General features: G+C 38.2%; 1 protein-coding gene across 8 annotated transcripts in view; it reads left to right on the forward strand.

The window, feature by feature from the left end:
• The window catches only part of KATNAL1 (katanin catalytic subunit A1 like 1), a 130,035-nt gene that overhangs the window by 81,906 nt on the left and 21,375 nt on the right, over nt 1–26,754 (forward strand). For 5 of the 8 annotated variants that reach the window (XM_017865935.1, XM_017865937.1, XM_017865936.1 and 2 more), the window contains exons 10-11: nt 9,693–9,819; nt 11,389–12,115. The exons of 1 other annotated variant lie outside the window; for it this stretch is intronic. In XM_017865935.1, coding sequence (XP_017721424.1) covers nt 9,693–9,819; nt 11,389–11,587 — 326 coding nt within the window. In that variant the 3' untranslated portion in view covers nt 11,588–12,115. Of the gene's footprint in view, nt 1–9,692; nt 9,820–11,388; nt 12,116–26,754 lie in introns of those variants that run through there. 2 more of the 8 variants (XR_001884144.1, XM_017865940.1) reach the window with 1 other exon arrangement.

Genomic DNA, 26,754 nt, shown 5'->3' on the forward strand with positions numbered 1-26,754 from the left:
AGCACTGGGATTGCACATGTGAGCCACTGCACCTGGCCTTTTTTTCTTTTTTTAATGTGTACATTTTAAAGCTATAAATTTCTCATTAAGTACTGCTTTGCTTTTATCTCCCAAATTTTGCTATATCATTTTTTTCTATTAAGTTAGAACTATTTTCTAATTTTCCTGTTTTCCCCCTTTCTTTGGTCCTTGAGTTATTTAGCATTTAAATTGGTTTGGGAGCCAAATAACTGGGGTATTTTCTAGATATCTTTTGTTGATTTTAATTTAATTCCATTGCAGTCAGGAACATACTCTGAATGATGTCAATTTTTAAACTTCTTGAGATTTGCCCTTCAGCCTATAGTCTATCTTGGTGAATGCTCCAGATCCAATTGAATAGATTGTTTATTCTGAGCTTGTTATAACATTCTGTAAATGTCAGCTGGATGAAGTTGGTGTGATAGTATTATTCCAGTGATAAGATCCTTGCTGACTTTTTAATCTAGTTTTTCTATCAGTTACTGAGAGTGGCTTATGGAAATCTTCATCTGTGACTGGGAACTTGTTCATTTTTCCCTTTAGTTCTTTCAGTTTCTGCGTTATGTTTTGCTTCATGTGTTTTGATGTTCTGTTGTTAATAAATAAATTATCATTGTTATATCTTCTTGGACCTATTACCACTATGAAATGCCTCTCTATCTCTGAGAATACACTTTGACTTGGTTTCTGCTTTGACTGCTATTAATTTAGCCTCACTGTCTTTCTTTTCCTATTGTTGGTGTGCTAATATGCTTTTCATCTTTAATTTTTACCCTAACCTGTCTTTATATTTACAGTGCAGTTTTTATAGACAGCATATAATTGAGCCTTGCTGTTTGTCCAGTCTATCTCTCTTTTTTTGTTTGTTTGTTTGAGTTGGAGCCGCACTCCATTGCCCAGGTGGTAGTGTAGTGGTGCGATCTCAGCTTACTGCAACCTCTGCCTCCCAGGTTCAAGCGATTCTCCTGCCTCAGCCTCCCAAGTAGCTGGGACTACAGGCATGTGCCACCATGCCTAATTTTTTTCTATTTGTAGTAGAGACAGGGTTTTGCCATGTTGTCCAGGCTGGTCTTGAACTCCTGAGGTCAGGTGATTTGCTCACCTTGGCCTCCCAAAGTGCTGAGATTATGGGCGTGAGCCACTGCGCCTGGCTGTCTCTGCTTTTTAATAGAAGTATTTAGTCCATTTAAATTTAATGTAATTAGTGATATAACTGTGTTTAAGTCTGCCATCTTGCTATTTGTACTGTTTGTTTCTCTGTACCCCCCTTGCTAATTTCTTTTGGGCTAATTGACTGTTTTTACTGTTCATTTTAATGCCATTAGTGGATTTTTAGCTGTTCCTGACTATATTTATTTTAGTAGTTGTTCTAGCAATTACAGTATGCATAATTTTATATAGTTGTATGTGCTTTTATCTTTTAAATTGTATACCTAAATCAAAAGTGATTTATATACCACCACCGTTATAGTACTACAGGATTCTGTACCTATCTTATATATACCTTTATTAGAGAACTTTATATTTTCATTTGCTTTTGTGTTGCAGTCTAGTATCCTTTTGTTTCAATTCGAAGGACTCCATTCAGCAATTTTTGCAAGGCAGGTCTATTCGTGATAAACTCCCTAAGTTTTTGTTGATCTAGAAAGGTCTCCTTCATTTATTTCACCTTCATTTTTGAAGAGCAGTTTTGCCAAAATAGTATTCCTGGTTGGCAGACTTTTTCTTTTAGTACTTTGAATATATAATGTCACTCCTTTCTGACTTGTGATGTTTCTGCTAAGAAATATGTTGATATTTTATGAGTGTTCCCTTATAGATGACAAATAACTTTTCTTTTGTTGCTTTCATGATTCTGTCTTTGAATTTTGACAATTTGATTATGTGTTTCTATGGTCTTCCTTAGGTCATCCTACTTGGAGTCCTTTTAAGCCTCATGAATTTGTTCATTTCTTTTCTTATACGGGCATACCTTGTTGTATTATGCTCCTCTTTATTGCACTTTGCAGATACCGTGTTTTTCACAAATGGAAGGTTTGTGACAACCCTGAATTAAGCAGGTCTGTGAGGGCCATGTTTTCAACAGCATGTGCTCACTTTGTGTCTCTGTCACATTTTCGAAATTCTCACAATATTTCAGACTTTTCATTATTATTTATCTGTTACAGTGATCTGTGATCAGTGATCTTTAATGTTAGTGTTGTAATTGTTTTGGGGTACCACAAACTATGCCCACATAAGATGGCAAACTTAATTGATAAATGTGTGTTTTATGACTCTTCCTTTCCTCAGGCCTCCCCATACCCTCAGACACAACAATACTGGAATTAAGCCAGTTAAGAACTCTACAGTGGTCTCTAAGTGTTCAAGTGAAAAGGAAGTTGCAACTCAAGTGAAGGAAGAATTACATCTTCCTTTCCATGTAAAGGAAGACATTATGTGAAATCAGAAGCTAGACACGAATAAGCTTAGTGAGGAAAGCATGATGAAAGCTGAGATACACCAAAGCTAGACCTCTTATGCCAAACAGCCAAGTTATGAATGAAAAGGAAGAGTTCTTGAAGGAAATTAAAAGTGTTACTCCAGTAAATACATGAATGATAAGAAAGTGAAACAGCCTTATTGCTGATATGGATAGAGTGATCTGGATAGAAGATCAAACCAGCCACAACATTTCCTTAAGCCACAGCCTAATCCAGAGCAAGCCCCAACTCTTCAATTCTATAAAAGGTGAGAGAGATGAGGAAGCTGCAAGAAAAAACAATTGGAATCTCAGAGGTTGTTTCATGAGGTTTAAAGAAAGAAGCCATCTCCATAACATAAAAGTTCAAGGTAAAGCAGCAAGTACTGACACAGAAGCTGTAGCAAGTTATCCAGAAGAACTAGCTAAGATTCCTTTTGAAATGCTACTGCTTACTGACAATGCACCTGGGATATATCTCTTTGATGGAGATATATAAGGAAATTCATGTTGTTTTCATGCCTGCTTACACAACATTCATTCTGCAGCCCATGGATCAAGGAATCATTTTGACTTTTAAGTCCTACTTTTAAGGAATACATTTCGTAAAGTTATGGTTGCCATAGATGGTGATTTGTCTGATAAATCTGGGTAAAGTAAATTGCAAACCTTCTAGAAAAGAATCATCATTCTAGATGCCATTAAGAACATTTTTGATTCATGCGAGGATGTCAAAACATCAGTCTTAACAGGAATTTGGAAGAAGTTAATTCCAACCCTCATGAATGACCTTGAGGGGTTCAAGACTTTGGGTGGAGGACGTCACCACAGATGTAATGGAAAAGCAAGATAACTAGCATTAGAAGTGGTACTTGTAGTTGGGACTGGATTGCTGCAATCTCATGATAAAACTTGAACAGACAAGGGGTTGCTTCTTACAGATGAACAAAGAAAATACTTCTTGAGGTAGAATCTCCCGTGAAGATGCTGTGAACATTGTTAAAATAACAACAAATAATTTAGAATATTTTATAAACTTAGTTGATAAAACAGCAGCAGATTTGAAGAGAATCAACTCCAATTTCAAAATAAGTGCTGTTATGGGTAAAATGCTATCAGACTGCATTGCATGCTACAGAGAAATCTTTCATGCAGGGAAGAGACAACTGATACAGCAGACTTGACTGTTTTCTTATTTAAGAAGTGGATACTGCCACCCCAACCTTCAGCAGCCACCACCCTAATTCATCAGCATACATCGACATTGAGGCAAGACCATCCACGAGCCAAAATATTACAACTTGCTGAAGGCAGAGATGATTGTTAGCTTTTTTTTTTTTTTTTAGCAATAAAGTATTTTTACATTAAGATATCCATTTTGTAGATGTAATGCTATTGTACACTTAATAGACTACAGTATAGTGTAAATATAGCTTTTCTATGCATTGGGAAACCAAGAAATTTGTGTGACTCACTTTATTGTGGTGGTCTGCAACCAAACCTGCAATATCTTCGCATTTAGGAAGTTTTTCGCTATTATTTCTTCAAATAAGTTCTTTGTTTCTCACTCAATTCCTTCTGGAGCTTCCATAGTATGTATATTGATCTATTTTATGGTATCTAAGTCCCTTAGGCTTTCTTCACTTTTCTTCATTCTTTTTCTTTTTTTGTTTCTGACTTGATTATTTCAAATGACCTGTCTTTGGGTTCACTAAGTGTTCTGCTTGATCAAGACTGCTGTTGATCCTCTTTAGTGAATGTTTCAGTTCAGTTACTGTATATTTTAGCTCCATAATATCTTTTTGGTTCTTTATATAGCTTCTGTCTGTTAAATTCTTATTTTGCTCATGCATTGTTCTCTTGATTACATTTAGTTGTTTTTCTGGGTTATCGTGTATAGTGCTGAGGTTCTTTAAGATGATTATATTGAATTTTTTGTCAGATAATTCTTAGATCTTTGTTTTTTTAGGATTGATTACTAAAAATTAATTTTTTCCCTTTATTGGTACATGTTTCTCTGTAACACGTGCCTTGTTTTTTGTTGTGATTTGTGCATTTGAAAGAACAGGCAGCCCTTTTGATCTTTATGAACTCACTTTGTACAGAGGAAGACCTTCACCAATCATCCTGGCTGGAGATTCCAAGATCTCTCAAACCTTTTGTGGGGCTGTTGCCTCTCTGGGCTTGTGCATGTAATTTCCCAATTAGAGAGGTTTTCTGATTTCTTTTTCAGGAGCTTGTAGTCTCTCTTGCTCCTTCTGTTATCTATCTTTGGTATTGTAGCTTTCTGGAATGCAACAAATCTCTTAACTCTCTTTTGTTCTTTGTGGCCCCCGGGTCTCCAAGGGTCTCCCAGTTCCATCAGTCCTTCAAGTCAGGTGAAATAGAAATCAGTCCCTTGGGAAGTCCTCTGAAAAACTGAAACATTAGACACATATTCCACTCTTCTCTTTCCCTCCCAAGTAAGGAGCCACAAGCTGGTTGCTTTCTCCCAACCACATGGAGCTGTGTTGGCTTTTGTCTACTGCATTACAAGTTGCTAGCGCTGCAACAACTTGCTGAGTTCTCTCTTTGTGCCTGCTGCAAGTGTGGCAAGACAGAAACCAGTCCCTTGGGCAGTCCACTGAAAAGCTGGAATGCTGGATGTACATTCCACTTTTCTCTTTTTCTCCTGAGGGAGAAGTTGTGAGGTAAACATTTCCTCTTGATTGCATAGAGCTGTGCTCGCTTGAGGAAGGAGCTGCTGACTCAGTTAACATGAAATGGCTTTTCTTGGCCGGGCGCGGTGGCTCACGCCTGTAATCCTAGCACTTTAGGAGGCCGAGGCAGGTGGATCACCTGAGGTTGGGAGTTTGAGACCAGCCTGACCAACATGGAGAAACCCCGTCTCTACTGAAAATACAAAATTAGCCGGGTGTGGTGGCACATGCCTGTAATCCCAGCTACTCGGGAGGCTGAGGCAGGAGAATCACTTGAACCCAGGAGGTGGAGGTTGCAGTGAGCCGAGATGGCACCATTACATTCCAGCGTGGGCACCAAGAGTGAAACTCCATTTCAAAGAAAGCAAAAAAAAAGAAAAAAAGAAAGGAAAGAAATGTCTTTTCTTACTCATTTCAGTGCAGTCCTAGGCTTTGAGCTTGCCTGTGGGGCTATGAATTCCTAACTGGTGCCTGAAGTTCTTATAAAGGCTTTTTGAACTATATTGTTAAGTTATCATTTCTGTCTGTCAAACTCTTCCCAACATGTTGCCGTTTTTACATTTACCATTTTACATTCTTACCAGCAATGATTGATAGTTCCAGTTGCTCCATACCCTTGCTAACCATTCCAATAGATGTATCGTGTTATCTCATTGTAGTTTTGTCCTTGTTAAATCTTTTCATAAGTTTATTGAATATCAATTCAGTTTTATAGAGCCAGTAAATCTTAAGAATATTCTAAAATATTACTGACATAACCAGTTTTCAGTTACTTGTCCCCTCCGCCAATGACAGTTACTAGAGAAATGGAGTATACTTCATGCTAAGCTTCAATACCACCAGGTCCTCACTTATGAACAGGTTTATGTATGTTCATTTTAAGTTGGCTGTCTGGAACTTTGTTTCAGTGAGAGAATATATTAAACTTGGTGTTAAGGATCTTAGGACAGGCACAGTGAAATGTTTGATTTACACATACAGTGGTATTCTAATATTGGGCCTGTAAGAATGAAAAGGGGTATTTGTTCATTGGCATTCGCTGGCTCTATATGGAACATTGTGTAACGATGCTCTTATGTTAATATCAGTTCTTACCTGGACATCAGGCGCACATCAGCCTTCTGTTGTAGTAGACACAGGAGCTTCCTCCCCTCACCCCTTTCTGTCCCTACCCCTCTTGCCACCAGCCTGACTGGAGGACTTCTTTGGCTCTAAACCACATGTTGAGCAGGTGTACTCCCTGTGAGCCTGTTGGCTGGGATCAAGGATAGGGGCTCCTGGGATTAGGGAATTGTGGAGGTAGAGGTTTTCCAGTCCTGCCCTTTCTGTTTTCTGGTAATCCCAAATCACACCTGCTTGCTGCTTTTGGCACTGCTTTGCTTGGTCTTACTGTGTGTTTGTGGTGTGTGAAACATAACTCAATACAGAAACAGTTCCTAAAATGTTTAGTGTATCCAGTAGCTGGTGAAGCAGACAGCCCTGTTACCCGCTCCAGGAGAAGTGGAGCCTCCCTGGAACTCAGGAGCTCCCAGCATGCTCCCTCCCAGCATGGCTCCTTCCTGCCCTCTGCTGGAGGTCACCACCTTTCCCTTACAGTGATTTCCTTTTATGGAGATAATGTCTTGCTTTTCCGTATAATTTTATCACCTAACAGTATATTCCCAAAGTTTTACCCCCTTTTAAACTTTACATAAATGAAATCACACTGATTGTGTTCATTTGTATCTTGCCTCTTTTGTTCAATGTATTTTAAGATTCATTCATGTTACCACATATAGATGCCGCCTCATTTTTGTTGCTGTGTGGTTGGTATTCTGTCACATTCGTTTGCTATGGCTGCCATAACAAATACCAAAGATTGGGCGGCTTAAACAACAGAAGTTAATTTTCTCACAGTACTGGAAGCTAGAAGCATAAGACGAAGCTGTAGGCAGGGTGGTTGCACTCTGGGGTCTCTCTCCTTGGCCTGTAGGTGGCCATCTTGTCCCGTAGTCTTCATGTGGTCTTCCTCTTAGGGGTGTTTGTGTCCTAATAGCTTCTTCTTATAAGGACACCAGTCATGCTGGGTTAGAGCCCACCCATATGACCTCATTTTACCTTAATTACCTCTCCTGTCTCTAAATACAGTCACATTCTGAAGTACCGGGGGTTAGGAGTTGCCTAAAAATTTTGAGGGACATGGTTTAACCCATACCATCTATTATGTGATTATATCAAAATGTATCCATCATATTATTTGGTGGACATTTTAATTATTTCTTGCTTTAGGCTATTATGAGCAGTACTATTGTGAACATTTTCATACATGTATAGTGGTAAGAATGCCAGAATGGAGCATTCCGTCCTAGGAGTGAATTGCTAGGTAGTGCTGCACGGCTGCAGTATTAGATGAATTTAATGTGTCTTCCAAAGTGCTTGTGTTGCAGGATCCTTGGTGGCACCTTTGCTGGAGTTTTGCTTGAGCCCAGCGTTCCGCCCACTTGCCCTGGCAGGCTGTGCTTGGCTAGAGCTACCGGCCCTGATCCCACGCTGGCCAAGGGCAAGCCAGGCACAGAGCGGTGAGGGGTACGTGAGCACACAAGCACTGGGGTCTGGCCACTGTGCATAGCCAGGCACTCTGGCTCTTGGGTAGTCTTTTTCTTGCTGAATTTTAGGAATTCCTGAAATATTCTTGATACAAGTCTTTGGTTGCTTATATATGTTACAGATATCTTCTCAAATTCTGTAACATCTGTTTTCACTGTGTTGACAGTATCTTTTTGATGAATAGAAGTTCCTCATTTTAATGTGATCAGTTTATCAATCTTTTCCTAGTTGATTTTTTGAAATATATGTCTTGAGAATACTTCCCTGAGGTCATTCAGATATTCTTCTATGTTATCTTATAAAATACTTACAACTTTACATTTAGATGTAATATATCTGGCACTGATTTTTGTGTACAGTATGATGTAGGACCCAATTTCACTTTTTTCCCTGTGGATGGTCAGCTGTTCTTGCATCATTAATTGAAAAGGCACTCCTTCCACTCGTGGGCGAACCGCTTCTGTCATAAATTAAGTGTCTATAGTTATGCTTCGGTCTGCTGCTGGGCACCCCGTTCTGTGCTATTGATCTATTTGTCTATTTCCACAAGAGCGTCACTCTGCTTTGAGTCCTATACCTTTGTAGTAAGTCTTGAAATCTGATAGAGCAATTCTTTCCACTTTGCTGTTGCTCTTCCAGAGCATCTTGGCTGTTCTTGGTTCTTTCTATTTCTGTGGACATTTTGGTATCTGCCCGTTAGTTTCTACAGATAGACCTTTTAGGGGGATCTTTATTGGAATGCATTGGCTATATAAGATAAATTGGGGGAGAATTGTCAATTTCGTGAAAGACAAAACAAAATGAACCAAAAAGTAAACACTGGGAAACTGTTTTAGGTGAAAGAAGATGAATGAGACATGGTAACTGAATGCAGTGTGTTATGGTTTGTGAAAGTTATAAAGGCTTGGGACAAATGGGGAAACTTTGCTTTGAATTGTGTATCACACACTAATGTTCCAGTATTAAATCTCCTGATAAGGGTGAGAAATGTTATGTCTACCTTTTTTCTTAGGAGATACATGTTGGGGAATTTAAGGTGAAGTGTTGTGATGCCTACAGCTAGCGCTCAATTCAAAAAGTTGAGGGAGGAGAGATGAGGAGGCAGCTAGAGTGATAATGGCAAAATGTTAGCAATTGGTGAATCTCAGTGAAAGGCAAATGGGTATTCACTGATTTTCTTTTTCTGTAGATTTAGCATTTTTCAAAATAAAAGTAGAATTAAATTTCATTTTGTATCTCAGGAAATAGTAGAGTGCCAGATAAACTAGTAATGCATTATCTTAGTGTGCTGTGCTAAGCAGATTTGCCACTAAAAGCACTAGTGAAATGGCAAGCATGATTGGTTATTTTAAAAATTCTCTAGTATGTTTGAACTTATTCAGTTCACATTTAAATCATACTGGAACAGCACATGTCTGTGGGCTGGCTCTCCAAGTAAAAAATACATTAATGAGCTTTTTGTGCCAATTACTGATTTTCAGGAAATGTTCTTTAAACTACTGGTAAGAGTTCTGGAGATCCGTGTCATACTAACAGGTGAGCAAAGTAATTCATAGGAGTTATACTTGATGCAGTCTAATTTTCTAACACCAGGCTAAGTATTTTATTTTTCATGAAGGATCTCAGATTCTTTGTTCTCATAGTAGATATCTTCATAGTCTATAAAGAAAACCCAGGTGGTTTTGTTTTGTTTTGATTTTAGTTTTTTGTTTTTTTCAATTTTTAGTTACTGCTGCAGAGGCACATAGGAATTTAAATGATTCCATGAGTCATGCAGTGAATTGGTAATAATACTAATGGACACACAGTTATTGACTCTTCTTTGCATTGGCCTCATTTTTCCCCCTGAATGTTAATATGTCATTTCTCAGCAAAATTATTTGTAAAGCAAAACATCTAACAACACCACCAAAATCTTGTAACAGCAAAAGGAAGAGCCGAGCTTCTGAAGATCAACCTTCGTGAGGTCGAATTAGATCCTGATATTCAACTGGAAGATATAGCCGAGAAGATTGAGGGCTATTCTGGTGCTGACATCACTAATGTTTGCAGGTATTTTTTTAATGATCTGTGATGTTAGACATTAGTTATAGACTTGGCAGGAGGACTGGTCTTAAAGTCAGTGTAGTTAGCCCAGTGTAGTTAGACATGAAAGCAGCTACCCATTTCTTTGAAATGATTTCCCATTTGTCCTTTTTTTTTTTCCATATAACTTTATTCTTCATTGTGAGATGAAAATTATATAGCATTGGTCACTGATGTTTTGATCTTTGGATTTTAAGAAATTGTTGTGTCAGTGGCTCGCGCCTGTAAGCCCAGCACTTTGGGAGGCTGAGGCAGGCAGATCACGAGGTCAGGAGGTCGAGACCATCCTGGCTAACACAGTGAAATCCCGTCTCTACTAAAAATACAAAATATTAGCTGGGTGTGGTGGCGGGTGCCTGTAGTCCCAGCTACTCGGGAGGCTGAGGCAGGAGAATGGTGTGAACCCAGGAGGCGGAGCTTGCCGTGAGCCGCGATCGCGCCACTGCACTCCAGCCTGGGAGACAGTGAGACTCCGTCGCAAAAAAAAAAAAAAAAAAAAAACAACTGTTTTGTCTAACTTGATGATAATGGCTTTGACAGCCTAAGATTAGTTTAGCTTTGTGTTGGAGCCTTTCTACATCAACATAAAGTAATATTATTTAGTTTTGGTTGGCATTATTTAAACACATGCAGATGAGCAAAAATGATCAGTGTAAGCTGGGGAAGATACACATTTAAAATTTTTTCAGTTTAGCGACATCATAATTTTTAGACAGCTCCTGTCTGCAGTTATTTTTTTCCTTATTTTCTAACTGTACTTAAATTGACTTTAGTAGCCTTTCTTTAAAGCCGTAGCATCTGTTTTTCTCATCTTTTCTGCTCGCATTTTTCCCATGTGCATCCAAGTTTAGTAGCATACAATAAGGTCGCAATAGTTTCTACTGCTACTATAGTAAAATATTTAAGAACTTGACATTTTTGTTGGCTTGGCCTTCCTAATAGCTTTTTTGTGTTTATGAATTATCCTTTTCTTCCGTACCTTCATATTTATTTATAGTTGGTCAAAGAGAGCTGCACATGGGATCAAGAGAAGCCAGAGTTTATGCCTTTAGTTGCCTGCAAATACTCCATGTAGGGAATTCCATGTCCACTGTATGTGGATATTCATGTTTCAGAGAGAGTGATTCGTGGCTTTATTCCTCTGTTTAGGCTGTAGACAAACTGGTCTGTGATTTGAATTATCTTAACATTAGCCATGTGTTCATTTCCAAGTGTACAATTCAGTATTTCAAAATTCGACTTTGGTTTCCTAAACTTCTTGGCTGTCTTTGAGGAGCAAGTGGGGAAAATAAAATTCAGTACTGTTTGAGCTTAACTTAGACTTTTAGGGTTCATTAACTGTACATTTCATGTTTCTGGTTATTTGCATCCTGTTTTAACTTCTGCTGAACCCCCAGGATGTTTCTTAAGTAGAAAATTCTAAGAAGCCTCATAGAAAACATATAATCTTTTGATTGTTTTTTCGTAACTTTGTTACAATTGAAAGTGTTTAAAACGTGCAGAAATTACTGTTGACTGATTTTGGTGTGTTTTTAGGGATGCCTCTTTAATGGCAATGAGACGGCGTATCAATGGCTTAGGTCCAGAAGAGATCCGTGCACTTTCTAAAGAGGAACTTCAGATGCCTGTTACCAAAGGAGACTTTGAATTGGCCCTAAAGAAAATTGCTAAGTCTGTCTCTGCTGCAGACTTGGAGAAGTATGAAAAATGGATGGTTGAATTTGGATCTGCTTGAATTTCTGTCAGCTCTTTAATTTCTGGTATTTTTGTTTATAAAATATGAAGAAATTCCTGCAATTTTAAAAAACAGATTTGGAATTTTTTTCAGTGGAGTGATTTTCACTTAAAGGAAAAAAAACATCTAAAACTGTGAAGAATACTAAATGTAGTTGAGAAATAATTCAGGGCGAGAGTTTGCTGGTCTCCCTTCCTGGCTTTGTGCTGGTATTCCACGTATTTCTGCATTAATATTGCACACCCAGACCAGTCTATCAGGAAGGCTGAAGAGAGGGAGCAGTGTGCTATTTTAGGAACTTGTTTACAGAAGATTTAGAAATGCCCCTATTTCTCATTTGCAGTTGTTTTTCTTTGTTTTTGTTTTTTTCCACTTCTTTGCTCTGTCAACATGAGGGACCTATCTATATAGGTTGACTTTTAACATCAAAATTGGATTTGTGTCAAACTCTCTATTTATTGTTAAGAGAAGAATGACAGTGTATTTTGGAGGAAATAATGAATTTACTGATTAAACCTTTAGAATTTATGACTTACTGTTAGGAGTCTGTCATATGGTTAGAATTTTTACTTCCCCTCCCGCTGCCATTTCTTCTACTAGCTACTTAATAACGTCTTGAGCTTTATTGAGGAATATTCTCACGCTCTGTGGTATTTGAATCATTTTGCCAGGTCATTTCTCTGTCTTTAGTGTTTTTTTGCTGGTGCTTCTTATACTTAATATGGAAAGGTGGGAAGAATATTGCATTAGATGTAATTCTTCATTCTAGACTTCCAAGTTTGTTTTCACTTTTCTTGTGTGTGTGAAGGAGTCTCACTCTGTCACCCGGGCTGTGTAGTGCAGTGGCATGATCTTGGCTCACTGCACCCTCCGCCTCCTAGATTCAAGCAATTTTCTCCTGTCTCAGCCTCCCAAGTTGCTGGGATTATAGGTGCGCACCAGCATGCCTGGCTGTGTTTTCACTTTTCTTTCAATATGTTCTAACAAATGTATAGCCATTATTTTTCTCAGCTCCAACATTGTTTGATTTTTGTTGAATTCGATTTTAGTATTTGAGATAAATACTTTTGCGTTCTAAACAAATCCACTCTCTGTGGCTAACACAAAACAAATGAAATCTTTATAGTATTCCAGACAGCTAGTTTAACAAAATAGCATTGTACATAATGAATGATGTTCATTTGAAAATTCTAAAATTTGTCCTTGTCTAGGTTGAGAACTTTTACACACAGTAAGATAAGGATAGAAATCTGACGTGCTCACTCAATGCAGCAGGAATTACACCTTAGAAAGAAGCCAGAAAAAGTGAATGGCATATATCCAATCACAAGTAAATGATCCTGGCGTTAGTTTTTATGATTACATGTGTCTTATTAGGCAATTTATGCTTTAATGGTTAAGCTTTTAAAACTTTGTATTTGATAACATCCTGAATTCTCAGTTTTGAATAGCACCTACTGGTTTAAAACTAAAATAATACAGCTTTTGGACACTTAATCAAGATACTAAGAAGGTTTTTTTTTTTTTTAAAAAAAAAGATTATTTTCCCCACTAAAACTATAAATGCCTTATGTTCTTTTCAGATAACTTAAGTCTGACTCTAAACTCCAGTATTCATCTGATGCTGTAACTTGCCCTTCTTTCTGAGACACAGATTATAAGATGCCAGATCATAAGACAACATGATTTTATTGTAATTGAATTCTTCCTAAAAACTGAGAGAAGTTTCCTTTTATTAACTTTTAAAATAAAGAAATTAGTAGTTTCATTGAGATTATTTTGCAAACTATTGCCATTCAGAAATGTCCTTTTTTTCCCCTGAAGTTGTGGGAGCCATCACTAAAACGTTAGTGTTGTGGTTGTTAAAACTTGTTTGTATTGGGTTGGTGCAAAAGTAATTGTGGTTTTTCCATTACTTTCAATGGCAAAAACCGCAATTACTTTTGCACCAGCCTAATGGTTGCTTACTGAGATCTTTTCTGGGTTTTGTATTAATTATCTTGGTGTGCATTTAATTATTTTTCTGAATTCATGGATAATGACATAGTAATTGTGATTCTTTTAATACCAGTTAATCAGTATTTGGCAACTCAAACTTCCTAGGAGCTTATCTTTACCATGTTCAGTGAGTCAGCTGTGCTTTGTATTTCCTCTCATTTTGCCCTGTCAGTGGATGGTAAATGCTTTGTATGTCTTAAATCCCTTAAAGGATCTTAAAGACATCCCTCAGGTGTTCTATTTCACTTTTATTTTATTTTATTTTATTATTTTTTTTTTAATTTTATTTTTATTTTATTTTGAGACAGAGTCTTGCTCTGTCCCCTAGGCTGGAGTGCAGTGACGTGATCTCGGCTCACTGCAACCTCTGCCTCCCAGGTTCAATCCATTCTCCTGCCTCGGCCTCCTGAGTAGCTGGGATTACAGGTGCCACCACGCCCGGCTTATTTTTTTGTACTTTTAGTAGAGACAGAGTTTCACCATGTTGGCCAGGCTAGTCTCGAACTCCTGACCTCAGGTGATCCACCCACATCGGCCTCCCAAAGTGCTGGGATTACAGGCGTGAGCCACTGCTCCCAGCCCCAACTTCCAATGTACAACACACACACACACACACACACACACACACACACACACACACACACACACAGTCTTTATTTCAGAAGACAGTGTGTTGCCTTACCCAGAATGAGTTTTAGGATTACGGGCGTGAGACAGACACACACACACACACACATACACAGAGTCTTTATTGCAGAAGACAGTGTGTTGTCTTATAGGCGTGAGACACACACACACACACACACACACACACACACACACACAGTCTTTATTGCAGAAGACAGTGCATTGCCTTCCCCAGAATGAGTGCTTGGATTACAGGTGTGAGCCACGGTGCCCAGCCCTTTTAATGTACATCACACACACAGACACACACACACACACACACACACACTCTCTCTCTCTGACTGTCTTTATTGCAGAAGACAGTGTGTTGCCTTACCCAGAACGAGATTGAATTGTTTTCCTTCGTTTTGTTTTGTTATTCTGTGTTGTGGTAGCAGATGCATTATCAAAGGAAAAATATTTGGCTCCTTTAATTCCTCTGAAAACATGAGTATTTTGAGTTCTGCAGCACAATGACTGTAGGACTAAGCTAAGTCTGCTTTGCAGATATCTGATCAGATAGTCCCTTCATTCTGTAGATGTATATTGGTTGGTCCAAGACACAGTGGGTGGGAGCTCTGTGGACCAAGACAAAGCTGAACTAGAGAGTACAGTTCCAACTTGGCAGTTTCTCTAACGGCTCTATATAGCTTTGGCTTCTACTACTGAAACAAGATCACTGATGGAGAGGCATAGTAATCTGTTTGCACTTTGGAAAAATAATATATAAAAGTTTTTTTCCCCTCCTTTTAGCACTTTAAATCTGTTTTGAAATTAGAACTGATATCCATTTGTTTGAATAGTGTGTAACTATTACGGATCTATTTTAATGAACAATTTTTACCATTTCCCAAGCTGCCTATTATAAGCATAATGTGTTTACTATAAACCTTTTGTTTCATAATTTCTTTTTTTAAAGGAAATTAATATTAGTGAAATATATCAAACACCTCTTTAATGGAAGCTGCAACCTTCTAGTGATCCAAGTAGACAATAGATGGTGGCATCACAGACTGTACCTACACACTTTCGGGTCTGACCACTACCTCCCACAATACTGAGCCATTTTGGAAGGGGAAAACATGGTGGTCTAGCGCTATAGCTTGGGGCTTAATTTCAGCTTCTGAGCGCACAGTTTTTGGGATGTCATATTTCACTCTCAAAACATAGGCTTAGAGCACAAATTGCTCAAAAAGTAAGCAAACCAATACCTGGTGAATCTATGGTCATACACATACATCAGGGGAAAATGTGTGTGTACAACCCAAATTTACAATATGATTGTCATTATTTGACTTTGCTTTATGTAGCCTGACTCTGTTGAACATAAAATTGTTAGTACTCTAGGTTTTGGATAGCCTGAGTTCATTTGAATTCCTTCCTTAGGAATAAGTTTTTATATACACTGCTAAATCTGTGATGAGAATCAAAAGAGTAACCAGCTGAGGTAGCTGTGATTCACTTTCTCCCCACCCTAACTTGAGACAAAATGAAGGGCCTGGGCAAGTATTTCATGTTGTGTGAGTGGACTTTGCTTCCTTCAATATTGCCTAGGTTATTGAGTCTTTCTCTGCCTAATAGTGGATTCCCACTCTTAACATAAGTTTTATCTTATTAATGATAAATCACTTTAGGGTATATTCTGTATGACAGGCATAAAATGTTAAGGGTGAATGCTGGCCTTTTCCAAGAAAAGGCCACCTTAACTCGTATGAAGAAAAAGTCCTAACTATTCTCTTTTATGTATCTTTTTTTTCTTTAACTGTTTTGATTGTATATTTTTAAGAAACCGCTTAATTTGTGATGCACATAATATTTATGTGAACCTAAGAATATGTCACAATAGAAAAAAGAAATTATAGTTGAGGGATGTGTTAGGGGGATAAAAATATTTAAGCTTCAAATGTTTTACTCTCATCTCCACTAACTATTTTACAGAAAGCTAAAACTCTGTTGTAATTATTGTAAGTTTACTTATTTATACGTTTAAATTTGGCTTTTCGTACTTATTTAATTATTTCGACATTGGTTTTTAATATTTGTTTCTTAATGTGGAAATTGTGTGTTTTAATAATCAAATTCTTAGGATAGTAGGTATATTTTTAAACACTCACCTCATTAACAAATAGATCTTTGAATTTTTATTGGGTTTTTGGCTCCAGACAACTCTTTAATGATATTTCTGAATTCCCAGTGACTTATTAATAAAATCAGGAAAGATATTTAGATAATGTCATGAAATTTATTTTACCTTTCTCATTTCCTGAGAAATTAAATGAAAAAAACCTGGATATTGCTTTATTACCAGCAGTGTGTAGGTTTTGTACATTTGGAAATTTGGCACAAAACATAGGGAATTAGTATAGAGAAGTTTCCCTCTTGTAAAAGGACTCCCATTTGATTATTTGAAACTATAAAATGCACTTTTACTTTACCATATCTGAAATGACAAAATATTGCCCTTTGGAAAACCTGATCTTTGCACATGTAATTCCCAGAGTCTACCTCAGTTAACCAGGCTTAGTTTTAGGCACGAATGAATTGAATTAAATTCAGTTCATCATCTATGCAGGTTTGTTTCTTTTAGGCACGTCCTTCTCTCCTGCTGTTGCCCTCCTCCCATTAACTTTTCTTTTTAATCTTGAAATTGTTTAAAATATTTCGTCTTTCTTTCCCTAGCAAAGCGTTTATATTCCAAATAAGGCCTCTGTGAAATGTCTGAATTACTTTTCCCTTCTTTGTTGTGGTCAGCTTCATTATTTGGAAGTATTGCATTCAAAGCAGCAGTGTCAAACATGACACACATCTGTTTTCTTATAGTTTCATAAATACATGAACTAATGTATTTATGAAATAAATACATTAATGTATTTATGAAATAAATACATTAATGTATTTATGAAATAAATACATTAATGTATTTATGACTAATGTGATGACCTTAAAAATTGTGGATCCTACATGTTCCTATGTTCATTCTCTGAAAACCTGAGTAACTTTATGAAAACACACAAACCTGGACAAATGTCACATTTTTGTGACATTTTCACTGACAAATGTATATTCATATGATGGTACGGCAGCAGGGAGTGGCCCCCGTTAGCATGGTTGTGAGTGGACAGTGTCCAGCAGGATCACTGCACGTTATGATGGCTTGTAAGTGCGTTGTTAAGACTTTTGTTTCAGTGTTTGTCTCCCAGTATCTTAACCTAATTTAAAGAAAAAGACGTTTCCAAGTTGTATTTATTAAATATGTTTTTCCTTACATTTTGTGCTGCTACTTTGCCAATCTCATTAGCTTAGTTGTGTTTGTGCATAGGTTATATTTGGAAATAAACTTATAGAGTGTTGGTTGTCGTTGCTTTCTTTGTGGTTCATTTTGATCTAGAGTCACGGACACACTTCTTGCCACCAGTGGGAACAAGAAACCCCTCACTAGTAAGGAATGGCTTTCCCCAGATTTTTGTTCTCATAAAATCACATATTGTAAACCTGACATTTTGTATTGGCTATGCTTATGCCAATAATTTCAAGGTCGATTCGGGTAAGATGTGTGTTTTTTCAATTAATTCCAACTGGCATAATCAATACACTTGTCTTACTTGTGTAGCACCATTGCAAAGTGGATGTTCCATATGGTGAATTTTCTAGATGACTAAGTCTTACTTTATGACCTCCTCCAAACATTTTTTTTTAGTTAATAGACTTTATTTTTTTAAAGCAGTTTTAGGTTTACAGAAAAATTGAGCAGAAAATTTGGAGCTCCCATTTACTCACAACCCCCGCCCCAGGTTCTCCTCTTACTAACATCTTACATTACATTAGTGTAGTATATTTGTTATAATCGATGAACTGATGTTGATGCATTATTATTATTCAAGTCCATAGTTGACATTAGGGTTCACTTTGTGTTATACACTTTTATGGGTTTTGACAAAAGCATAATGTCATGTATCCATCTTTACGACAGCAGACAAAATCGTTTCGCTGCTCAAAAATTCCCTGTGCTCCACCTATTCATCTTTCTCTCGCCTCCCAATTCCTGGCAACACTGAGCTTTTTACCGACTCTCTAGTTTTGTCTTTTCCAGAATGTCATATAGTTGGAATCGTATGGGATGTAGCCATTTTAGACAGGCTGGTTTTACTTATCAGTATGCATTTAAGGTTCCTCCATGTCTTCCTCTAGCACGATAGTTCATTTCTTTTTAGCACTGAATAGTACTCCATTGTCTGGATGTACCACAATTTGTTTATCCATCCACCTACTCAAGAACATCTTGTTTGCATCCAAATTTTAGCAATTATGAGTAAAGCTGCTCTAAATGTTCATGTACAGATTTTTGCAAGCACATAAATTTTCAGTTTACTTGAGTAATTATGGATGTGATTGCCGGAATGTATGGTAAGAGTGCGTATAGTTTTATAAGAAACCACCAGGCTAGCTTCCAAAGTGGCTGTACCGTTATATATTCCCACTTGCAATGAATAAAGGTTTCTGTTGCTCCACATCCTCACCAGCATTTGGTGTTGTCAGTAGTTTGGGTTTTGCCATTCTAATAGCAATAATGATGCTAGCAAGCCTAACAGCTGGTTCACTAGGTTCACTGATAGGTGTGTAACAGTACCTCGTTGTTTCCATTGCAGTTTCCAGATGATGTGGAACATTTTTTCATATGCTTATCAATTTGAAACTTTGCTAAACCGTATCACATTTGTTCCTTGAGTTTGTAAACTGAAGAATTGGAACTTACCCTTTTCTTTAGGATTCAGAGTTACGAGGTCAGTCCCTTGTTTTATGCCACTCTCTGCAATTAGTGGAGGGGTAGGAGGGCTTTTTTTTTTTTTTTTTTAAGTCTCTCTGACTGGTCTTTGAGTTTTGATGTTTGCTTTTATAACATTTCCACTGGTCTCTTACCAGCCTTTCTTCCTCTTCCAATGTCCTGTTTCCAGTCTTGAGTGAACCTAGAGAAATAGTTGTTAGGCTTGTTAGCATCATGTGTAAATGAGTACTGCAGTTTAGGGATGAGGAGTGGTGCGGAGGTCTGTTCTTGGGCTCTAATGCTGTGTGTTGTTTCTCTGGGCTCTCCGTGGCCATTTTAGCTTTATCTTTGGATCCCAGAAGTGCTCCTGATGGACCAAGTGTGAAGGAGATATTTTTGCATAATTATGGTGCCATGCAGTTGTGTAATACTTACAACTGGAAGGGAGCTAGCAACAATTTAATTCCATGGCCCCAGCTGGTTTTCTTCCTATGACCATAAGGGAGGTTTCGATCTCTTCGGAGGTATAAAGAAAAAGAATTAGGTTAAGTGGGACCAACACAGGAGACATTTGTGGCTAGAGCCCTCCCACTCTCCCTGCAGTCCTTTCTCCAGTGCATAGGACCAGTGCCACCTGTGACTGACCTGGCTCCCGTGGCAGAGCATGGTGCAGTGTTGGAGTGTTTGCCCAGAGATGCCAGGAGTTTAAGTAGAAATCGTGAGGGAAGATAGAAGCATTGCCTGGCTCCGTCCCTTCCCAGCATCAGCTGCTACCTTTCTAATGATAAGCAGAAAGGCAGGGTGGGCTCAAGTCTCACCTGGCGGGTTCCAACAACAGATGCCCCAAGGCTGGAGGCTGGTCTCAGGTGCTCCTCCCCCTCCCTGGCTGGATGTCACCACGTCAACTGCACCTGGCCAGGCAGACATGGGGTTTCACCTGGGCATTCCTCTGGCTCCTGCTACACCCAGAACAGGGCAGAAAGGGATCAGGGGAGAGAGCACATGTGCTCGGTGGTTACTTCTTATCCTTTTTACAATCAGAAAAGCTTGATGGGCAACTCTTTCCTAGTTTTACCTATTCTAATGTCTTCTTAAGACCTCCACTGTAAGTTTTGAGAGACTCACCAGCAACCTACAGCATTGAGAGCTGAAATTAAGAGCAAATGACTTGGTCCCCTCATCTTAGAGGTGAAGAGTTGAACCCATGAAAATTTAAAAATATTATGTTCAAGATCATATTCTGACCTGGAAGCAGAACTTATACCCGTTTCTGATCTTGAAGAGTGCTGCAGACAAGGCGTAAAGAAAGCAGGTCAGATGGCAAAACATTTATTAAGGACCTTTAAGATTGTAGCAGGTACCAATAGACAATTACCCGAGCTGATGATGGTTAAAAGTAAGAAATGTAAGATAAGTTGACATCATAGGATTGGAACTAACATAATATTTACTGTGTGCTAAATACTTTTATTTACTAAAGTCATACATTAGCCCTAAAAGATATATTTATTCTTATTCTTTTTCTTCAGAAGAGAAAACTAAGGCTTATAGAGTGACTTGTTCTAGTTGAATGGCTCCTAAGAAGTGAAGAAGGATAGGCACCTAGGTCAGTTTTGTATCAGAACCCATTCATTTGCCATATTCTAAGCTTACTCTCAACAATGTTAAAACACACAAAAGCACTCAATTTTTTAAATGTAGCATTCACCCATTTTCTGAGGTTATGAATCACTTTTTAATCTTCCCTTTCTCTTAATGCTTTTTTGGTCAGATTTTAGGTAGACTACTGTGATAGGTTCTGTTTCAGAATCTACGTTGGTAAGAAAAGAGGGCTCTTGTGGGATTTAAATGAATTTGAGACTAGTGACTGCCGTTTGCTCTATCAGAGTGCAAATATATACCTATTGTTTTTAAGGGCAACGCTTAATGAAATGAACTGATCATTCTAAGAAGTCCCACGAATCATATTTGGGCCAACAACTTAGGTGGCATAGAGCTCTGACAGTTACTTTTATTCCTGGGACCTCCAGCAGTCCTCTGCTGACTGGGTGACAGCTTCAGAGTCCTTAGCTGGACGTGTACTTGTCATCCGAGCATCACCAAGTCATGGAGGGGGCTCATTGTCCAACTTTGAAGCATCAGAACAAAGTTTATTCTGAATGTTCAAATTACTGACCATGGCCACGCCTGAACGCCCCTAATCTCGTCTGAATATTCAAAACGTCTGTCACTGCATCTTAAATAATTTTTTAAACAAATAACTAACCATGGTATGACTACTGTATTCCATAACAAAAATCCTAAACTATAGTGTTAGTAATTATTACGTAGAGGTGGATGAATTGAACTTCATTTGGAGTTTGTAAAATACCTCAAGCTATTTTTCAAACATTTCGAAATATGTTTTGTAACATTTCTCAAATATACTTTACTAAACATATTTCCTTTAATTTTTAAATCCTTTTTAAAGTGTTTGTTTAAGGGGAAATTTAATCCATGTGTTTCTGATTCATTTACAATGAACTCATCAAAGTTGTTTCTTAAGAATTAGGTTTCTAAGAAGCCTGTGGAACTCTTCTCATGAATTTTGTCAGCCCTTAAAAGCCTTTTTCCAATCAAAACTTTTTTTCCCCAAAGATAAATAAATGTGGATGAAATGTTTTAGTTTGGTTTACAATACAAAGCCCACATTTCAAAATCTAACCTAGTTGTGAATTTAGGATAATAAACTATTCTGCCTTTACCGTAAGAGTTCACTTCGCATGTTGCTCTTCAAAGCAACTAACTGCAAAGGGTTTGCAATAACTGTGCTCTCCTGAAAACACAGAACACTGACATTCCATACTGTCTTCTCAGATTCACAGCAAAGGTGACATAGGTGGGCTGAGCAAACATTAAACTAAGTCAGCTAGTTAGTGGGGATCTACCATGTATGCTAAATACGTATACAGTACATAGTCACACATATACGTACATGTGAAAATACTCATTTAAGTCATTTTTGTGTGTGTTTACCTGTACTTACAAATTTTAACAAAGTTTATTTTTTATTTTATATTAATAATTTATTGTGTGAAGTGGCTACAATCGTTCTCATTTCTATTTAGAAATGTTTTTCGCCTGAGATTTAGTTCAACAGGTTTCTGTTGCCTAGCAGTAGGTTTTTGAGAATAGCTTTTGTATAGCTTTAATTGAACAGGTTGATTGCATGAAATCATAGCAAAAGTAAGGTCATTGCAGTGAAGGTAAAAGGAACTATGCTGACAACTAATTGGATAGAATGTCATAAACCACAGTGGATCTGGAAGAGATTTGCAGAAACGTAGCAACAAAAGAAGGGAGTCTGTTCAAGGCAGCTAGAAACTGCATTCAGCAATATTCATGTTAAAAGAAAGGCACCATTTCCTTGGTTCTCATTAGGGAATTGTGTAAAATACATATTTGTTCATCACAAGAAATAATCAGTTCCTCCTTTTAGTGGAAACTTTTTCCCTGAGTTGTTTAGTATGGGATTATTAGACAATAAAAACATCTTTTCTGTACTTTTCAGAATATAAACTGATTTCTTACATATTTCATTAGTTTGTGCCATGGATGAACCCTTAATATTTTAGGAAAAAACTTTCATGATCATTCCTTTTAAAACCAACACTTAAAATTGTCTTTAAATCAAAATGCAAAACCTCTTGCATTAAGGGAGACTTTTACCTTTTACTTTGTATTTTTTCATATGATAATTATTTACTTTGTAAAAGAAATATAAAATTATAAAGATTTTTTAAAGCAATATTTGTAGAAATCAAATCAGTGTCTGCCCTTCTGTCTTTCAAAAGCCCTTGGCCTAAATAAGAGTCAATCATAGCTCTTGACCCCATTTCATTTGACCCAGAGGGAAGGAGTGTGTTGACCACTGTCACTCTCACCTAGGACAGCGCTCTCCAGGCTTCATTAACAATGTCTCTCCAGCAATAAATGTGTGAGTTACACACTGTGACTACATTGGTAGTTTAAGGATACTTGTAAATTATAGTAGTATTTGTATATAATTTATAAAAATCCATAAAATGTAGAAATATGAAAGTCTATAATATGAAGACACTGAAAAGTAATCCTTACTGCTACAAAATCCTTCCAAAAAACATGAGTAATATTTTCATTGAGAGCCATGACATTAAATATACTTTCTTACTTTTTAAAATCTTAGGATAACAACTTAGGGACAGTGATTTTATTTTTTATTTCAATGCTTAGTTATAATGACCATTACAGCTAAAAATGTAACTTCACAAAGGTGTGTAGATCCAAATGGAAGAAGCAGATCATTGGCTGCAATCTCAAGTAATGAGCTTCATTTTAAAACCATGCCCACTATGCAGAAGTTTTTATTTGGCTATTTGCATCTTTCTTGATGTCAGTGAGTTATTGCAAATTAATTGAAAGATGGCATTTTATGTTGAATGTGCAGAACCTACTGTACCTCTTCATTTGGAAGATTTTAAAACTGGAAAATTATTTTAAGTTGCACATATTAGAGTTCTTAAAGAGGCTCAGTGTTTTTGCCAACAAAACCATGTAACAATGGAAAAATATTTCCCAACATCAATTTTCTTCATGTAACATGGATGGATTTCTTTCATATAGTAATTATTTTCTCATCCCTTTTAAAAAAAAAAAGAAAAAAGTTGTAGAGTATAGGAAATAAGCATTTCATTTTACCTAGATGTGTATATGAGCCTGTTACTGTGCATACAGCAAAAATTTAATAAAAACAATAGCTTTGCCTTTATTACATCTGATACATTCTGATATTTTCTAATTGGTTTCATGTTGTAAAATTCCTGGACCTGCCCCAGGAAATTGATTTCATTACTTGTTAATGGTGGACAGCTTGCAATTTCAGACCTCCTCCTGGACTGCAGGGTGCCACTGGCTGCAGCCCTGGCCCTCTCCCAGCTTCCTCTGTGCGGATTACTCAGTGACACATTTGATAAGTGGTCTGGTGAGCAGCAGTGGCCATGCCTGGTTTCCTGGCCACCCGGGGGCTCATCCTTCACCATGCTGTTCCTGACAGGCCATTGCAAGTCTCTTTATCGTTTGAACCTGACCAGTCAGGTTCTCAGGGTCAGGCATTGGGCATCTGCCCTCTCTCTGCCTGCCTCCCTGAACGTCAAATGCCTGGGGATTCTAACTCTGTCCCAGTGGTGGTTTTCTTGATTTTGATCAGTCTAGACATGATAGTTCTTGAAAGATTTAAGACACGCTTAATTTCTGTTGAGTTTTCATTTCTCCTCAGTCTTAAGATTATTCCTGACTTCTAGATATGATATGAATATGTCACTGTTCATTCCTTCTTTTTAAAAAAGTCAGCAGTGATCCCTGTGCCAGTGTCAAAAACAGTTTCTCCAACTGATGTTACAAACATCCCCTGGGGAAGGACCAGGTCACTGTGGTTCTTGTACTAGTATAGGACATTTAGATAGCTGCCAGCTCCCCAGGGCAGCACAGCTGCTTGGTGACCTCTCCTTGTTCCTGGAAGAGGAATAGGGCTCTTGAGTTACAGGACATGGGACTGGAATCATTCAAGGGAGGACCAAGAGAGGAACAGAGACTCTTAGTCACTAACAGGAAAGTGATAAGGTTTGAGAGTCAGACTGCAAGGAAGAATCAAGGAAGGAGAGGATCGAGTTTTCAAGGGAAAGGAGTGCTTATGTGTTCTGCTGTGACCGCCTGAAGAAAGTTGACAGAAGCTACAAATAGTTGGTCTTATTTGGACTGTGCCTCCTGTGGCCAAAGCACTGTTCCTGCTATTTGACTAGATATTTAAAACAAGGCCTCATTTGGATCATGAGACGTATTTGGGTAGTGTGAGCACTTCAACTCTGCAGTCAGAAAACAATTTTATCCTCAGCTCTACCACTTCGAAGCTGTGTGACTTTGGGCAAGTTACTTATCCTCTCTGTGGCTGTGTTATCTATCTCACCTCAGAATGGAGATAACAGGACCTTCCTTTGTAGGACTGTTGGGAAGATTAAATGACATACTGGATTTAAAGTGCTTATCACGGCACCATACAAACCCTTAATGTTAGCTGCAGTGATGTGCGAGGGCTGGTACATACCAGGCTGTCCCAAAGCCAGTTGTGGAACGTTAAGGAATATTGCAAACCTTTCCACCATTGATAGCTGAAAGTGTAGCCGCGGTGAGAGGATCCACACGTGGAAATCGGCAAATACTACACCAGGGCTTTACCCATCCCCCATCCCCCTGGAAGAGTTAGTCTACCAGCGTATCACAGGTTAGCTCTTTTTATTTTTGTGGGTTTTTTTCCTCCCACTGCAAGTAATACGGGTCCAGGTGTGTAGCCTGGCTCTTCGTCACTCCCTCTGGGTAATACTCCTAAGCTTGCCAGTCGTCATGAACAGGTTCGTCTGACTTTCAGTGAGCCATTTTGGACTGAGTGAATGGCTGTTTTGGTGTCTGCCAAAATTAGGGGCCCCTCTCTTTCCTGAACTAGACTATATACTCTGATACTTTTATTGCAATGTTACAGAAGTCTTAGGACACTAGTCGTGGACAGGCATATTCCACTTCCCTTTTAATTCCTGAGAAATACAGTCTGAGCTGTATCTAGGCAATATCCACACTGGCTTGAGGCTTTTTCCGGAAGTGGAATTCATCAGTCATCCAGGAGGCTCTGAGTCCCATGATTGGCATGGCTTACCTAGTGGCTGTGGTAGACGTGTGTATGGAGGTGTTTTGCTGAGGGCTTGTGAGAGCTATTTGGCACCTTTTCCAGCAAAGTTGGGAGAGGAAGGCAGAAGAGAGGTTCTGTTCTCACCTATTTTTAATACCCAAACCAAAAAATGGAAGTTGGTGGTAGCACTGAATTAGAACTCTTGCCTCATTTAGCACACTGATCATCAAATTTCTCTGTATTTTCAATAGAAGCAAAGCATAAATGCTCAATAAAGAGGCACTTCAAATAGGGAATTTACAAACATTACACATTGTCTTTCCTGTTGCAGCTGTGAAACATACCTTCTAGAGAAAATCACACAGATTCTTGTGTACTTTGCTTAAAAATTGCAGACTAGAGTCGTGATTTGTTAGTCCCATTTGCTTTTCACAAGAAAAAGCATTACATGATGTCCGAGGGTCTCAGGTTCCATAACGGGGACTTTCCCAAGATCTTTCATACGAAAGTTTCTGTGCAGCTCGTGGGAGATTACACAGGGAGGCAGTCTGGAGACTCGCCAGGACTTATTTTAGTCTATTCTAATTTGAATCTTATACAAATATTTATATAGGCCTATTATTTACACCTATATATTAGTCCAACTTACTGAATGCCAACAAATTTGAGACACAACTCCTGCCCTCAAGGAACTCATGTCCTGGTAGAGAAAGCCATGAAGCAGTCCTAGGATACTGTGTGTGGTTATAACAGCATGCACCTGAGAAATGGTCTGGAGGAGGAGAAGGACAAAGAAGGCTTCACGGAGGAGGTGAGGTCAGCCATGTGCTGAAGCAAGCAGAGGAGTTTGCCAGGTGGCTAAGGAGGGAATACTAACCCAGGGGTGGGTGACAGTCCCCACCTTCCGGATGATTTACTATTAGTTACATTTGCCCCTTAGCATGATTTCTTTGACAGCTGTTGATGGACAGCTCTGTGAGGACGAGCACTCTTGTTGCCTCCTCCACGGGGTTTTGCAAGTTGTAGGTGCTCAAATCCCAGATGGGA

Source organism: Rhinopithecus bieti, unplaced genomic scaffold, assembly GCF_001698545.2.
Source record: "Rhinopithecus bieti isolate Rb0 unplaced genomic scaffold, ASM169854v2 scaffold_81659, whole genome shotgun sequence".
Classification (NCBI taxonomy): Eukaryota; Metazoa; Chordata; class Mammalia; order Primates; family Cercopithecidae; genus Rhinopithecus; species Rhinopithecus bieti.